This window comes from Curcuma longa, chromosome 4 (genome assembly GCF_044706935.1).
Source record: "Curcuma longa cultivar G26 ecotype Majalengka, Jawa Barat chromosome 4, ITB_CL_G26_1.1, whole genome shotgun sequence".
NCBI lineage: Eukaryota > Viridiplantae > Streptophyta > Magnoliopsida > Zingiberales > Zingiberaceae > Curcuma > Curcuma longa.
Window position 1 is genome coordinate 17,095,733 of NC_133864.1, and position 18,236 is coordinate 17,113,968.

Genomic DNA, 18,236 nt, shown 5'->3' on the forward strand with positions numbered 1-18,236 from the left:
GACTTCTTCGTTGCCGCAACAGCCTCCGCCGCCGCCGCCGCCGCCGTATCTACTTCCCATCGGCTATCCCAATTATCCCGTCTTCGCCGCTCATCTGCCGCAACCACTCGGTGCCGTTTATCCTGAGACGATGGCAATCGCTCCTCCTCCTACTCCTCCTCTCCCAGTCATGAATGAAGCATCGTCCACCAGCCAATTCTGGACGTCGCTTCTGTCACAATCGAATCAAATTGTTGAACAAGGGATGCAACCATTTAACGAGGAAAGCCAGTTCTTAGTGTCGCCCTTGTTGCAGTCGAATCAGAATGTTGAACGGGAGATGCAGCCCCCGCCGCCGGCGCTACCAATGAAAAACGCAACAGAATTTAACGAGGAAAGCCAACCCTTGACGTCGATCGTACCATTGTCCAATCAGAATGTTGAACAGGGGAGGCAGCCACAACCGCCGGCGCTACCAATGGAATTTAACGAGGAAGGCCAAGGCCAACCCTTGACGCAACTCCCGCCATTGTCCGATCAGAATGTTGAACAGGAGAGGCGGCGGCCACAGTCGCCGGCGCTACCGTTAGAAAACGCGACGGAATTAAAGGAGGAAGGCCAGCCCTTGACGTCGCTCCCGCCGCTGTCGGATCAGAATGTTGAACAGGGAATGCAGCCACAGCCGCCGGCACTATCCGCAACCGAATTTTACTACGACGAATTTTTTGGCGCGAATGCTATGTTGAAGAGTTGATGCCGCCTGGCCGCCGCCAATGTTTTAAATAGATTTTTTGCACGTTGATGCATGGTTGATAGATTCTTTTTAGATTTTGTGTTCTAAGTCTGACGGGTAAAGAACAAACTACTTACCAAGCTTTGTTCAATATTTTGTGCTTGAAAAGATATCTTCTTCAAAGTGAAATATGTTACTCCAGCAGTTTCACATGATCGATTTTATGATCATCTGTAAAGAGGTAAATTGAAAAGTTATAATTGGCCACTACGAGAAAGGATATTACTTCGTTGAGATTTCCTTTATTCATTTCAATAAGTCTGTCTTACAATAACCAACTCAACCATGTCTCGAGGGCTTAAAAAGATATCTTCAAACCAAGAGAAGATTAACATGTATGATTACAAGTCTCTAATTTGCAAACGGTGTTAATTGAGTATTTTCAAGGCATTTCAAATATTCATCATCTTTATATATCTTTTTTGAAGTAAAACTTTTCCCTCGGAGCGATCCTTATTGCAAAAGAAGAGGAAAATGCCGAAGAACATTTGCAATATTTCCTAAACATACAATTATTTCAGTAATCCCATATATCATATACTTGAAAGTTGAAACTGATAACGAAATGTTAGTTAAACATTTACAGTTTGAATAATAATCTAATAAAATATTTAAAAACTATTGAAACAATAGATTAGATATCATCAATCGACATTAATCGACCGCTAATGATTATAATGCACAAATAAAATGAAAATGAAACAAAATTGTCCAGTTTACGCACATCACAGATCCATGTACGTATTAGTGTATAAGGCATCCACATCAATATGTTTGAAACATTGAAGAACTTCCTCAACTAATCCAGATGCACAATTTTATTATAAAGACTAAATCAAGCGTCACATGCGCGATTATAATTCTATAACCAGCTGGTGATGATCAACAATACAATCAGCAAACGAATGACCCGCATTCACATCCTCTTTCAAACCAAATAAATGACTACAACAACAAAATTGGAAGCTGACTTCTTAGACTAGATAAATGGTTTACATATTACAAAGGAACTATGACGTCCTAGAACAGCTATCAGTTATTTTGTTTTGCCGACCATTGCCACACCTTCAGCTCGCCCGTTCCATCTCCAGTGAAAAACAAGCCACCAGGTCCAACTTGTATCGCTCTCATCTCTTGTTTTGAATATATCTTACCCCGCTCGCTGAACCTAAAATGAACAGGTAGGTTAAATTCCCAGTAGGGTGCTGAAAAACTCTGTACTTCAGCTTTAATGTTATAATGTCTTATACTTACGAAGGCAGGTCATAAACCCGTATGCTATTGTCGTTGCAAGAACATAATATGACAGGCTTGGCTTCAGCATCAAGCATGCCACATAAAGCAAGTACACCCTGAGAGACGATGGCAATTATCAGCATCAAAGACCAGTGGATATTTAGTTTTGAAACCTAGCTAGTGACGAAGAAGCATCTAAGAGCATCATAATATATAAAAGAGTAGACATAATTCAATGAGAGGGGTTTGAATGAAGATGAAGCACATCATAATCTGATGCATTCATTGATTTAAAAATAAAAATAAAAATAACCAATCTCTAGTTTCAAAGATTGGGTTATCCAAAAAATGCTGACATATGGCATAACTAGGCCAGCTGATCCCTTGAGATGCCTTGGATTGGGCTTGTTCTTTCTGACTTTCTCTTCTTCTATAAAAACACTTCAGCCAAGACAACATGCAGACAAACTTGCATTTGCTAGTGGTCAATTGCGTGAATAAATTATTACGCCTTACATTCCATGAACTCAATCCCCTATTATTTATTTAACATAACTATCATTCCATTCAAGAAAAGCTTACATAGTTTCAGAAGAAGCTAAAATAAGCAAAAGCTAAAGCTATACAAAGATTCAGAAATGTGGTTGAAGTGATAAATATACCAAAGCAAGATGCTTACTTGGTTCTTCCTCTAATCAAGTTATTGTTGATCCGTTTAATGAGTTCTATGCCTTAATACAACTTGCAAGCAGCAATTGGAGTGGTCAACATTGCTTAACTTTATCACATATTTGTGATGGCATTTTTCACACATGATTAACAACGATTTAAATGGCAGGATTATGAATAATAACAGTAGGGAAAAAGTTAACAAAATTAGCTGCTATATCTTCACAGCTGATCATAATAGAGTGAATCGAAGACATCAGTGGTTGCAAGTTGAAAGAATTCACAAAAAAAACATGCAATCAACTATTCCATGCAAAAAATTAACCAAAGTTTACTAAAGCATAGGTGGGCACATGTTCCTCCTCGTGAGTGTACGCTACTTCCAGATTCCCAGTGTCTGTTGCAACCCAAACCTGGAAGTACAACAGTATGCTATTAAGTCTACTAGATCAGGTGTTCTAAGAATCTACGAATGAAATAAAAGAAATAAGACAATCACAAGAATAAACTACAAAATGGAACAAGAAGATAACCTTGATCGTATTGTCCAAAGAAGAAGATAATAAAAATTTATCCCAACAAAGCACTGACATAACAACGGATGTGTGGCCACTGAGGGTTTGAAGGCATTGAAATGTTGCCAGATCCCACACCTGAAGAACAGGAGATGCTGCTATTCAGAACACTTATTTACCTCATGAAGAATATTAATAACAAAACAAAAAGATCGTGTAAACAAGAAGACTGGCTTGAAATTCTGAAGGCTAACATTTTTTTTTACATCTACGATTTAGTAAAGAATTTCAACTTTGATGATTTCATGGTGAACTTGGAGAACAGAGAATCATCATCCTTTTCAACTGGATCACCCCTTCATTTTGTTTATCAGAGAAAACCATCATCCTTTTTCTTGAAGGGCTTTTCAGAGTGAATTCCAACTATGCAAAGTGATTGTTTTATCATGTAAAATACAAAGGTCAGTGGATCTGGGAGTTGGATGTCTCAATAAGAAGGGCTTTGTATTTTGTGTATTAACTATACATAGATGGAGTCTTTCATAAACAGATTGTATCTATTTAGATCTGATATTTACCAAAATTTTCTGAATTCTTTGTTAGATATTGAAGCATAGCTTCTATTAAAAGACAACCTTTTAGTAAATATATTAAGAACTATCATCGTCTACATGAAGATGGAACTATTATCCATCACATCCAAATTAAAACCAACTAAGCATACATTGAGCCTCAATACAATCCAATGTTCTGAATGGTGGCGCCTAGGCAGGAGTGGACATCAACCGCACTGCTTTTGTTAAAAGCAGTCAAAGTCAACATAGGTTAAAAACCCCCTTTGGTGCTTTAGGTGATTTCAAAACAACTCACCTCCTTCCGCCTCGAATCGCCGCTGCCACCATCGCCTGCTGGCATCATTAGGTTAGGCTTTTATATATTTCGGATCGAAATCTCACAAGATACAATCGTTTCACCCAGACCGGCACAGCATAAGCGAGGCGGGCCTGGCAACAAGTCCGGACCTGTTGCCGGGCACCGAAGGGGGTTTTCTCTCTTGAGATAGTAAAAGTAACATGTCCTATTATACATAGTGTGCTACTGCTTTTCTCTTGAGGAAATAGCTAAAGCTATAGTGTTAATTGCAACCATTATGCTTTAAAAGTTAATCATTGAGACAGATACGAACTTGATAACAAGGTAATTCCAGTCAAATTATTGCAGTATTTCAGGCAGGTTAGTTTGAAAGGGATATCAAGGGAGAATCAATCTAAAGTGTTAGGATCATTGACAATGTTTTAGTAGTTTCAACCAAGTTTTAAAATATCCTTCCATTCAGGAGTTTCATTCCCCTGCCACAACGACACAATGGTTGCGTCGTGTTGCGCCGACACTCATCACACATAGATGCGTGCCAAAATAAATTTTAAACTAATATTATTTCACTTGGTTTATTTGCTTCTAAAAGAAGACTAACAAATACAGTAAATTAAACTAAAAAAACTTATCAATACTTAATAGCCTTTTACCATGTGTTAATGCATGCTAAGATGAATTCAAATAGTTGTTACCTCATTTAATCATCTTCCACTTTGATTCTTTACTCTTAATATGACTATATTAACTTAAATAGTTGATTTAAAATGATATCTACTCATTTTTTACTTCAATGCATGTCAAAATGAATTTATATAACCTTTTCTTTTGTAATCTTCTTTCACTTAATTTGGTTCTGTCTAGAAATAAGATTAATAATTAGATAATAATTGAATTAAAATTTGGAAGAAACAAGTTTAAAAAAGATATTACTTGAAGTCATCTTGACACATATTGAAGTGCACCAAAGCATGCTAAGTGTGGACATGCTACAAAACTTATAGACACAATTGGCACAGCTTGGGTTTTGATAATTTCACAAAAAGGCACATTTAGACCATAGCATTTGCACGACAAGACATGTCAAACCATGGTTTCAGCATGTTTAGACTGAACTAATAGGCCATGTTCAAGATGCTATACTTCTAATAAGGTCTCAAACTTTTTTATTGCACATAACAAAAAGCATGCCAAGTTGACAGTTGTGAGAACCTTGAAAAGTTACCTATGTATAGATTCAAGTCAGGACCTGACAATTTAACATGAGTTACAATTAGAACACAAGCTTGGGTTCATCTAATCTTACAATCAAAGTGCAAATGCTACATGAGGAAAGACAAGAATTGTTCAAAGGTCCATACTTTTATTGTATTATCCATAGAACCTGAGTAAAGCTTCATGGCCCCTGCAACCAGAGAAACTACCGCAAGCCGATGATCAGAAAGAGAAGCAGCTGGTTCAAAGACATTCCCAGCAGCGCTAAATTTCCATGCCAATATTCGTGCATCCTACACAAAGTTAAGACATAGTCGAAAACATTCAAAATGTACATCACATGACATATGGAGATCATGAAACGAACAACATACACTAAATAAAGGTATAACAAATAATGTCATACAGAAAAGAAGCACCTGTGTTCCAGCAAATAGCATACCATTACCAACGGTCAAAGCGTAAACTTGTCCAACAGGGCCATCAAGGCTTTGTTCTGTTGTTGTTTGTGTGTTCCATGCCTGAACCAACATACAAACAAAACCATTTCTCCATTTCCTTATATGACATGATGGTGACATATTCTAAGAGCTCTAACCTTGACAGCATTCGGAACTCCAATAAATAACCAAGGACCTTCACTGATCATACATCCAACCTCACCTCCCATATTGATGGCTCCAACGCACTTCCACAAAAATGCAAGAGTCAGGCACTATGTGATTCCTTTACTGATGTAGTATAGGAGTTTGAAGAGCATCAATACCTGCCCAGTTTGAGTATCCCAAACCCGAACAGACTCATCCTTGCTACAAGAGTAGAGTTTATCAGACCCTGAAGGCAGAGCGATACCAGTCACTACCTATCAGAATATTCAGATGATCAGCCACCAAAAACAAGTGAAGCAAAAGAAACCAAAAGAGCCACCTTTTGATGCCCCTGGAGTTGGGTCAAGAGAGAGAAGCTATCACTCATGAACCACGAATGCAGGAACCTGCACCTATCCCCGAAGCTACAATTTCCAGCGAGGAAGTAATTGCAGATTTTGTCGGGAGCCTTGCCACCCGCTCGACCCTTGCCCCACTTGGAAGGCGGCGCACCCGCGGAGGCAGGATTTCTAGACACGTGGCCTTGCAAGTGCCCCCGCTTTGCAGCGCCATCGGCGAGCACTGTCTGCGGCGGGTCGCCATGGAGAAAGGGACATGGGTGACGGTTGCACCGCCCCGCCTGCCAATGGAAGCATACCTTGTTGGCTCTGTCGGGAACCTGAGACGGCCCCGCCCGCTGGTAGGTCCTCCTGTTTCCGTACCGATCCGGCTGCTCGAAATCCATCAAACGACCCAAACGCAAACGGAGATCCAGGAAGACGCCGCAAACAGGAGGATGCCAAAGAGCGATCGAAGTCGGCGAGGAACGGCCCAAGCTACAAGTGGCGCCCCTTGGAAGACAATAAACAAGGCGGCGGGGCAGTGAGATTCGCCGAAAAACCCTAGAGATCCATGAGAAGACGATCAAGAAGAGTGAGAGAGGGGTAAGAATGCGAGATTGGAAAGATCTATAAAAACGAGAACGGCGAAGCGATCGGCGCTCGTCTACCCCGCTCTCTTCTTCCTTCTTCCCTTTGCTTGATTGGGCTGCCGCGCAGGGAAGCGATTGAGCTCGCCAGAGACGAGGCGATTTAGCTTTGCTTAGTTAGGGCGCTTCTTCTTTTATGTTTTGTGTTTACTTGGAGGATCAAAAATAATAGGGATACTAAATAAAGTAAAAAAAATAAAGGAAAAAAAAAGTGAATGGAAGGGAGAGAGAATTGAAATATGGATTAAATAAAAGATTAGAAAATTAAATTTTCTCTCCTATTTTTTTAATATATTTTTTAATCAGTATTAAATATTTAATTGTTTATTAAAAAAGAAAATTTTTATATATTTTTTAATTAGTATTAAATATTTAGTTCTAAGAATCAATTAATTTTTTTAAGATGACTAATCGATCTCGACGGAAGAGGTTATCAACTACTAAATAAATCAGAAAGTGCTCATGGAGATCCATCCGGAGGATCAATGTTCTTAGATTCATTTTTTACTAAAGGAAAATTTTCCAGTAATGGCTAAATCTAAGATACTTGATTATTCGTTGGAGAATCTAACTATTGTACCATAGCTCCGGAAGGTTAAAGAGATGGGTTGTGGATGCCTTCGTTTCAATGACTTAGGGTTTAAAGTTAGCTTCTTTGGCTTGTTTTTAAGGTTTAAGTTAAAGAGATAATTGATCATTGGTTTATCTTTGACAAAATTTATTCTTCTATAAAAGACAAATTTGAAGATTTTCATTGATTTATCTTTCAATAGTACAGATCCTATAAAAGGGGCCATTTAGGGGTATTACAAGTAGGTTTTTGTAGTTGAACTTGGGTCATGATGCAATAGTAGAATCATTGATAGATTTTTCGTAGTGTCAATTCTCGATTGGAACATACATATTTTTTTATTTAGTGGAAAAAATTATAAGAAACAATATGAAATACGATTACCTAAATGGATCGGATTACTAGATGGAGCCGTTTTATTACGAGCCATGGTTCCAACATGAGTATCTTTCAAATTTATCGTAAGATTAATCAGTTTAAAGAATTAAAAATTTAGATTATTAAAAAAAACTTAATTTTTATAATCATTACGGGTGTGATATAGCGATATAATACTTATACAGCATTCAAAAGTAAATAAAAAGATCGAAATTTGAATCTCAGCATGATTATAAAAGATCAATATTTGAGGATTAATTTAAAAAATACTTTTCTTCCTCTCAACTTGTAAAATCTTAACTTACTTGAATCATGATGCCATTTTTTTTTTCACCTCTTCCTCATCTTCTCCTCTTCGTCTTAAACCTTATCAACAAGGGAGTCAATTCGAATTGTTCGAATGGACTTCGAGTCGGATTGAAATAAAATATTATTAAAATTTTCAATTTGAATATGAATTTAATTCGAAATTCTAAATCTGATCCTGTATAACTTGATCAATCTAAAAAACTCAAAAAAAAATTATTTTTGTTTCTTCATAATTTTTCATTTTTATCTCAATATTTTATCGTTATTATACTGATATTACATAAAATATCTTAATTTTTGAAATAAAATTTAATTAAATCCTAAATCTGGGTCAATCCGAATCCGACGCGAATCCAATCAAAATTTAACCCAATCCAAAATTCTCAACTTGAACTTGTAAATCTGAAAACCCTCAATCTTAATATGATTGTTTTTAGATTTGATCGGATCAGATTGACATATCCATTTTAACACCCTACTTATCAAGAGCAAGTCCCTTTTATGTTATTCACCTACTAGCAAGGTTATATCTTCTGCAAGAAAGTACATTGCAAGCTTGGCAAACAGCCAGCACTTTCTTTCTCAAATAATCATTCTATTGCTGATAAACCTTTTTCCCTAGTTCACTCAGATATTTGGGGACCCTCTCCTGTTGGTACATTTAAAGATTATCGATATTTTATAATCTTTGTTGATGATTATTCCCGATTTACTTGGATTTATTTTTTGAAAAATCGTTCTGAACTTGTCTCTATTTACTCCACTTTTGCAAAAATGATTCAAACACAATTCTCATGTCCTATTAAAATACTTCGCACTGACAATGCTTTAGAATATAATGATTCTACCTTTCTCAATTTTCTTTCTGCACAGGGCACTGTTGTTCAGCGTTCATGTCCTTACACTTCACAACAAAATGGTAGGGCTGAACGTAAACATAGGCACATTCTAGATACTGTTCGTGCCATGCTCCCGTGTCCTGATCGGTTTTGGGGAGAAGCTGCCCTTACTGCTGTCTATACAATCAACCGGATGCCTTCTTCTGTACTTCAGGATGTCATTCCTTACGAGAAGCTCTTTGGTCAGCCACCAGATTACTCCATTCTTCGTCCGTTTGGCTATGTCAGTTTCGTCCACCTTCCCCCACATGAACGAAACAAATTGGAGCCTCAGAATCGTCTGTGTTGTTTGTTGGGATATGGGGTAGAACATAAGGGCTATCGTTGTTGGGATCCTGTGTCAAATCGAATTCGTATTTCTCGTCATGTCACCTTTTGGGAACATAAGATGTTCTCTTCTGAGTCCAAGTTTACCATTCCTTTTCAGACTGATTCCCCTTTCTTTGTTTTGGATCCATCTCCTTCTTCTGCAGGTCCCGAGCTCACACAGATTCCTGTTGACACTATCGATGTTTCTCCGTCACCAACTGATTCCCCTTTCTTTGTTTTGGATCCATCTCCTTCTTTTGCAGGTCCCGAGCTCACACAGATTCCTGTTGACACTGTCGATGCTTCCCCGTCACCTCAAGCTGACTCATCTGCGTCTCCTGAACAAGTATCTCAAGTCCCTGCTGCCACTGGTCGACGTTCAACCCGTGTAAGTCGTCCTCCTTCTCATCTCCTTGATTACCATTGTTTCTCTGTCATTCTATCTAACCATGAGCCTAGGACCTTTCGTGAGGCAAACTGTGATCCATTGTGGCGTGAGGCTATGTCTGAGGAACTACAGGCTCTTGAGAAGACTGGGACTTGGGATATCGTTGATCTACCACCTGGCAAGAAACCTATTAACTGCAAATGGGTTTACAAGATCAAAACAAATTCTGATGGATCTGTTGAGCGCTACAAAGCTCGTCTCGTGGCCAGAGGTTTCTTACAGGAGTATGACATTGACTATGAAGAGACATTTGCTCCTGTTGCCCGTTTGACTTCTCTACGTTGTCTTTTGGCTATTGCTGCTGCTCGTCGATGGTCTCTTCACCAGTTGGATGTGAAGAATGCTTTTCTTCATGGAGATCTTTCTGAGGAGGTTTATATGAGTCCGCCGCCGGGTTCAGACATTTCGGGGAAGGTATGTAAGCTACGTCGTGCTCTTTATGGTCTGAAGCAGGCACCACGAGCTTGGTTCGCCAAGTTCAGCTCAGCACTTATTCAGTATGGGTTTACCGCCTCTCCCTATGACTCTGCTTTATTCATTCGTCGCTCCTCATCCGGGATTATTATTCTATTATTATATGTTGATGATATGGTGATCACTGGAGACGATGCCTCTGGAATATCTGATTTGCAGACCTATCTTCATCAGCATTTTGATATGAAGTGTCTTGGTAAGCTGCGTTACTTTCTAGGTCTTGAGATTTCCGACACGGCAGATGGTATCTATTTGTCCCAGGCAAAGTATGCTTCTGACCTCATCTCCCGTGCTGGCCTGACTGACAGCAAGACTGCCTCGACTCCACTTGAGGCAGACTGTCGTTTCACTCCTCTCGATGGCGCCCCTCTTGAGGACCCCACGCTCTATCGTCAGTTAGTGGGCTCCCTGATATATCTGACAGTCACTCGTCCTGATATAGCTCATGCAGTTCACATCGTTAGTCAGTTCATGACTAGTCCCTGTACAGCTCATCACTCTGCTGTATTACGTATTCTCCGCTATGTTAAGGGCACTCTCCTACATGGTCTTCACTTCTCTGCTGATTCATCATTGGTACTCACTGGTTACTCTGATGCTGATTGGGCAGGCGATCCCACTGACCGACGCTCCATCACTGGTTATTGTTTCTTCTTAGGTGATTCTCTTATTTCTTGGCGAAGCAAGAAACAGACTGTTGTTTCTCGTTCCAGCGCTGAGTCAGAGTATCGTGCGCTTGCTGATTCTACTTCTGAGCTTCTTTGGATTCGATGACTTCTTTCTGATCTTGGCATTCCTCAACCGCCTGCTACCGATCTTCATTGTGATAGTCAGAGTGCCATTCAGATTTCTCGAAATGATGTGTTTCATGAGCGCACTAAGCACATTGAGATCGATTGTCATTTTGTACGGCAGCATGTTAGTGCTGGTACTGTGCAGTTGCGGTCCGTGTCTACTGAACATCAAATTGCAGATATCTTCACCAAGTCTCTCTTGTCGGGTCGCTTCTATGTGTTATTGAGCAAACTCAAGCTGATCTCTACTCTACCACCTTGAGTTTGAGGGGGGGTGTTAGAATATTAATATAATATATATTAATATTATTATGTAAATCGGTCTATATGACTCGGTATTATATTACCCGGTCTGTGACCCGGTCTAAGAAATATTGCCTATATATATGGCTATAACCTGTATTATTTCATTAACGGCCCCACACGGTCTGTGACCCGGTCTACCACCTTAACGGCCCCACACGGTCGGCCTCACGACCATCTGTGAGGAGGTAAATCGAGAAAGTACAGTTGGTTACGACGCAGGAGGATATTGCCTGGCTTCGCCAGGATTCGAACCCTTGCCCTCTTTTCTGCAAGTCTGCTACGTCGTAACCAACTCACCTATGTCCCGGGGGCTACTAGCAAGGTTATATCACATTTGCTTAACAATGCTATCAATCTTCATATGGACTTTATCTTGTATCGTTGACCTTTGTTACTCATTTCCTTGTGACCTACTTAGCAGAAGGAACAATAAGACGATTGATTATATTTGAATTTTAAATGAAATGAATATTTTAGAGATTGATTTTCAATAGTCGAACCATCTACCTTCAAAAGTAACGAAGTGAAATCCAAATACCAGAATTACCAAAATGGGGAAAAACAGAGTAAATCTTTCATTCACAAAGTTATGGCTCAAATCGATGCAATGAAAGAAATTTTTACTAGAAATCAGGCATGATTGAACTCCAATCTTATCGGAGATTGATTGATTTTGGTCCAATGTTAAAAGCAAACGCTACTGCGTTTATTATGCTAAAAAAGGTTCTGATTGATACAGATTCTTTTCTTAATTTCCAACCAAAATCAATCAATCAATCTCCTGTTCCTCTGCTGCTGGAAATGGAATTCCTTCGTTCGATCATGGCTTCTTTCGCTCGCAGTGAATAGAATCAGCTCAGCCATGAAGATCTTACTCACTGCAACCAGATCAGCGCAATGGGACTTCGAACCTTACGCACCCCGTCGCTCCACGTCAAGGCTCCAAACTCCGGCGACGGCTGAGGAGAAGTGGTTCGGAAGCTGATCTTGAACGAAAGCTTCTGGTTGCGGCGCTGGAAACGCAGCGTCTCCGGCTCGACCTTCACCTCGGCTCCCTTGAAGGCGGTCACCCTCGCGTGGTAAATTGAGGCCGCCGGGCCGACGTTGGTCACCACTCTGCGGAGCGAGAGCGTGCCGGCGGGCAGTTGCCGGAACACCGCGGAGATCGCCGGGTAGTTCAGATCTCCGGCGGAAGAGAGCGCATGTTTGCATGTTCTGTTGGGCTCGTGCTTGTTGAAGACCCTGAGCTGAAGGGGGGTCAGATTCTGAGTGCAGAGGAACTCGAAGTAGTCGTCGGCGGTGATGTCGTAGACGAGGCCGGGGTCCACGGCTCTGGCCGGCTGTATGTGGCCGGCGCCGTGGTCGTAGCAGGTGGACGGTTCGCCGGTGGAGGCGTCCTTCAGAGGGGTGTGGGTGTTGTCGTGGAGGTAGGCGGTGGTCATGAGGGCGGACTTGATGGCGGCGGGGCTCCACTCGGGGTGCTTGGCCTTGAGCAGCGCCGCGACGCCGGCCACGTGCGGGCACGACATCGAGGTCCCTGACAGGATGTTAAACCCGACGCGGCGGCGGTCGACGGCGAGGCTCGAGGGGCTGGCGACGCCGCTCCAGGCGGCGAGGATGTTCACGCCGGGAGCCACGATGTCCGGCTTCAGCACCTCGAGGGTGAGGATGTTGGGTCCGCGGGACGAGAAGGCCGCCACCACCGGAGACGGCCGGATCCCCACCTTGGTCCCCTGGAAGGCGAGGGAGGCGGCGGGACGAGCTGCAGTCCTGATGTAGTTCTTGATCGCTTCCCCTGTTTTCTCTCCCACGGCGACGGCGGGCAGGAGATGGCTGTCGGCGATGAGCTCCTCGCCATTGGCGGCGGTGTTGGCCAGGATCATGCCGACGCCACCGGCGTCCTTAACCACCTGCCCCTTCTGTACTCGGGGACTGATGCCCCTGTGGCAGAGGACGATCTTGCCGGCGACGACGAGGGGATCTAACGCGCCCTCGAGGCAGAGTGATCTTGGGTCGAGACTGCTCGAGTTGGCGCCGCCCATGAAAACGAGCGGATGCGTCAGTGAGGGCGAAGGATTTTGCCGACGGCTGTAGAGGGATACGCCGGCGAACTCAACTCCACTGCTCAGCTTGATGCTCGCCGGGAAGTCCCGATCCATGGTGCTCGCCCCGACGGTGGTGATCCAGGGCGAGACGTTGGTGAGGCTGATGGGTTCCGGGCCGGCATTGCCGGCGGAGCAGGCGACGAAGACGCCCTTCTCCATCGCGCCGAAGGCGGCGATGGAAAGGCTGTCGCGTTGGTACCCGGACACACCTCCGCCGAGGGAGATGGAGAGCACGTCCACCCCGTCGGCCACTGCTCGGTCGACGGCGGCCAAGATGTCGGAGCTGAAGCACCCGCCGGTCCAGCAGACCTTGTAGACCGCGACGCGCGCGCGCGGCGCCATGCCTCGCGCGGTGCCCGCGGCGTAGCCGAACAGGCTGGCTCCCGGCACGGAGGATCCAGCGACGGTGGCGGCGGTGTGGGTCCCGTGCCCGTCTTGGTCCCGCGGCGACTTGAACTCGGCCTTCTCGTCGATGGAGCCGGCGGAGGCCTCGTATCCCTGGTAGAACACCCGCGCGCCGACGATCTTCTTGTTGCAGTGGCGGCTCGTGAACTTGCTGCCCACCTCGCACGCGCCCTTCCACCTCGCCGGCACGGGCGGCAGCGCCGCGTCGGCGAAGCTGGGGTTCTCGGGCCAAATCCCGGTGTCGAGTACCCCGACGACGACGTCGTGGCCGGCGAGGGCCGACGACCAGACTCCATTACTGATGACCTCCGGGCCAATTCCGAGGAACTCCGGACTCCGGGTGGTGTGGAGATTGTAGACCGTCTCCGGGATTACGGCGAGCACGCCTGGGACTTGCCCCAGCAGCTCCGCTTCGGCGTCGCCCAGCCTGGCGGCGAAGCCGTGGAAGGCGGCGTCGTAGCTGTAGACGATCCTATTACCGTCCGGTTCATCCAGCGAGGAGGTGACGGACTCGACGGCGGAGGCGTACCATTCGGAGTGGGTGGCAAAGGCGTCGGGCTTGTGGGATCCGGCGACGTGGACGATGTAGGTGGTGCGAGGCGGCGGGGAGGAGGAGCAGGGAGAGAGGGCGAGGCTGAGGAGGAGGAGGAGGAGGAAGGAGAGGGGGAGGCAGAGACCTCCGGCGGCGGCCATGGGAGGGGAGGGGAGGGGAGTGGAATGAAGTAAGAAGAAGGGGGAGGAGTGTGGTGTTTAAGTAAAGGAAGTGGAAGAGAGTCGTGGATCGGGTTGCAATAAAGACAGTTGGTGACGGTTGATGTGGCGAATTGAAGCGCATTAAGTAGGGAATTTATTTGGCCGCACATGGGACATCAGCGATCGGTTCAAAATGTAATTGACCGAATCAATTTAATTTAAATTGAATAAATCAAAAAATATATATATATATATATATAAATTTGCTATGCTGCACACCAACTTCCTAGACACGCGTGCGCAACAGTGGGATCACCGTCCATCACGCATGATCGTGAGGATCTGACCGTCCAAAAGTGGAAATGCACAGTACTCCCTCGCGTCGACCCACCGCTGCCGCCTCATTGTCCGGCCACCGTCGGCCGCCGGACCAGGTCCAATCGACGCGCCACTCGCCGGCGCGCCGATCAGCACCGAATTTCGGTCGAGTTGTGGCCGGAATCTGATCGAATTCGGCCGAAAATCGACACACCCAGCACGCGACCACTGTGGGCGCCGTGATTTGGTCGGAAACCGATCGCGATTTGGCCCATAGTGGCCGCGTGCTGGGTTTGCTGGTTTCCGATCGGATTCTGACCACAATCAGGCCGGAATCCTGTGTCGGTCGGCGCGTCGATCGGGCCCAGGGCGGCGGTCTCCGGTGGTCGGATGGCATGGCGACGGTGGCGAGAGCGGTTGGGGGTCGGGGGTGTCGCGCACAGGTCGCGTAAATCCCCATCGCGCAGCATAGAAAATCTATATATATATATAGAGAACTGATATGCTGGGCGCCTATTTCGTGGGCACCCGTGGGCGCCGCAGATCCACCGTCCATTCACGTCGATCACGCGAAATCCGACCGTCCACTGCACAGTGTTTCTTTTCTGACCTCCGCCGCTTCCGGCCGCCATTGCGCCGCCGTCCGGCCACCGCCGGTCGCCGGACCAGGCCCGATCGACGCGTCAACCAATGTCGGTTTTCGGCCGGATTGTGGTCGGAATCCGGTGCAATTTGGCCGGAATCGCGTGCGGCCACTGTTAGTCGCGATTTCGGCCGAATCGCGGTCGGTTTCTGGCCAAATCACGACCGGAGACCGACCGAGAAGGACCGCCGACGGTCGACGGTCCTTCCTCGGCCGGTCTCCGATCGAGATTTGGCCGAAAATCGGTCGTGATTTTGTCGAAATCGCAGCTGGCAATGGCTTAATCGATCGGTTGATCGATTAAGCCTCCATTTAGGCTTAATCGATCAATTGATCGATTAAGCCTCCATTTAATGGAGACTTAATCGATTAAGCCTCCATTTAATGGAGGCTTAATCGATCAACTGATCGATTAAGCCACTGCCAGCCGCGATTCGTCCGAAATCGCGACTGGCAGTGGCCGATCGAATATATGGGGGCTTAATCGATCGTCTGATCGATTAAGCCCTATCGCCCACGAGTCACCCACCAAACTGTCGCCCAGCAGATCAATCGATCACTTAATCAATCAGTTGATCGATTAAGCCTCCATTAAATGGAGGATTAATCGATCAACTGATCGATTAAGTCATTGCCAGTCGCGATTTCGTCGAATCGTGGTCGGTTTCCGACCAAATCTCGATCGGAGACCGGCCGAGGAAGGACCGCCGATCGATTCCGGCCAAATTGCACCGGATTCCAGCCACAATCTGACCGGAAACCGGCATTGGTCGACGCGCCGAGGAGTGGCGTGTCGATCGGGCCTGATCCGGCGGCCGGCGGTGGCCGGACGGCGGCGCGATGGCGGCCGGAAGCAACGGAGGTCAGAGAAGAAACACTGTGCAGTGGACGGTCGGATTTCGCGTGATCGACGTGAATGGACGGTGGATCTGCGGTGTCCACGGGTGCCCACGAAATAGGCGCCCAGCAGATCAGTTCTCTATATATATATATAAACTAATCGAATCGTATGAAACTTTCTAATAAAAATTAAATTAATAAATTATCAATTAATTTAATTTTTATTAAAAAAATGAACTACCCAATAATAATATACTTTTATTTAATTTTAATGATGTCTAAGATAAATATTTAAATAATTTAAAAAACTCTAACACGGTAAAAGATGAAAATATTTTTAATAATTAAAATTCTGGATTTTTATGAATTTTCCTCGATAATAAACATAGATTTTTTAATAATTTTTAATTTGATATATTGTAAATTTTATTATTCAATTTAAATGTAAAATTATAATCTCTTAAAACTTAAGATTAAAATGATCTCAAAATTTTAGACTCTGTTTTTGGATTACGATTTCCTCAGCATCAATCAAACTCAATAAGTATAAAAATTGACCTCTATCAATACCAGGACCACACTTAATTTAAAAATCAACATCATATAATATCGATTTAATCGAATTAAAAATTTTAAAATCAAATAAAAAATAATTGATATTTTAAAAAAAAAATCAAAATTCAGAGCTGATTTTGTTCGCATCTAAGAGTGGAGACCGAGTCATGTTTTTTCTGTACTTTTATGTTTTTAATATACGTGTGGTTTCGCCCGATTAACCCGGGAGATAAAAGATTTATTTTACCTTGAATAAATACGATAACTTTCAAAATATTCATCCTTAATAAAGCCAAATCTATCGTTGTACCACCTTCATAAAGATATTCTTTATCCATCTTTTATTTTGTTTCAAAAATGATATTTTTTAATTTTTTTTCAAAAATTAAAATAGCGTCTTTATTACCATTTTTATGAAAATAATGCAATTCTAACGGATGTGATATAAGTGTTATAATATTATTATATTAAAATACTTTTTTTATTAATTTATTAAAACATTAAATTTATTAAAATCACTTCAACATCAACACCGAATTAAAGTCAAAATAGGATCAACACTTTTATAGCAGTTATTATACAGGGCTATTATAATAATTTTAAATTGATTTTGATAAATTAAAATAATTTCAATCAAATTTAAATGACACAAAATATTTTAATATAACAGTAATTTATATATCTATATATAATGATTTTAATTAAGTTAATTAAATTAATTATATATTTTGATATATTATAAATATCGATTATGCATGCATAATCCTGCTATACGTTATAACAGTCAGGTTCTCTAATTATTACACACTGTGCGTATTTTTAGACACCGTAAATAAAAAAAATCGACAATCCACACAGTTAAAAAAATACAACGAATTAAAAATTCAAACTTAAATAAGATAATTTAAAATAGTAAAATATTAAATTATGTTTTATTGGATTATCTTTTATTGACCCCGAATGATAGAGTAAAATAAAATAAATTTTTATTAAAATTGAATCAAATAATATTAAATTATATTTTATTTTTCAAAATCTTGATTACGACTTTAATAGACCAAAAGCCTACCGGAGTCCAACAATATTTACGACTTTTGGAGACTATATTCAAAAAGCAATAATGTTAATTAACTAACCTTAAATTTTTTATCAACCCATTTTTCCATGACATAATATTGGTCAACCAATCATCAAAGTTTGGTCCACTCACCTTCAAGGAAGGCAGATGCTGGTCCCAATTTAGAAGGTGAACTTGGTGAATAAAATTATTTATTACAAAATCAGATAAAATTATGTACAATAGATTTTTACAGGACTATTATTTTTTATCCAAA

The 18,236-nt window shown here is 42.7% G+C and overlaps 2 protein-coding genes across 3 annotated transcripts; both read right to left on the reverse strand.

The window, feature by feature from the left end:
* Nucleotides 1-1,728: 1,728 nt before the first annotated feature.
* On the reverse strand, nt 1,729-6,979 carry LOC141826727 (zinc finger CCCH domain-containing protein 17-like). Of its 2 annotated transcripts, XM_074714015.1 has the most exons (10): nt 6,877-6,978; nt 6,208-6,769; nt 6,047-6,142; nt 5,879-5,968; nt 5,700-5,801; nt 5,427-5,573; nt 3,211-3,330; nt 3,031-3,090; nt 2,027-2,124; nt 1,729-1,940 (listed from the first exon to the last, which is right to left on the reverse strand). In XM_074714015.1, exons 2-10 carry the CDS (start codon nt 6,610-6,612, stop codon nt 1,805-1,807), a joined length of 1,254 nt encoding a protein of 417 aa, XP_074570116.1. In that variant the 5' UTR covers nt 6,613-6,769; nt 6,877-6,978; the 3' UTR covers nt 1,729-1,804. The 2 variants fall into 2 exon arrangements, with proteins under 2 accessions (XP_074570116.1, XP_074570115.1); XM_074714014.1 differs by having other exon boundaries at nt 6,208-6,979.
* Nucleotides 6,980-11,904: 4,925 nt separating this feature from the next.
* Nucleotides 11,905-14,556, reverse strand: LOC141826820 (subtilisin-like protease SBT1.3). Its single transcript, XM_074714124.1, has one exon. It carries the CDS (start codon nt 14,544-14,546, stop codon nt 12,219-12,221), a length of 2,328 nt encoding a protein of 775 aa, XP_074570225.1. The 5' UTR covers nt 14,547-14,556; the 3' UTR covers nt 11,905-12,218.
* Between the last annotated feature and the right edge of the window lie 3,680 nt (nt 14,557-18,236).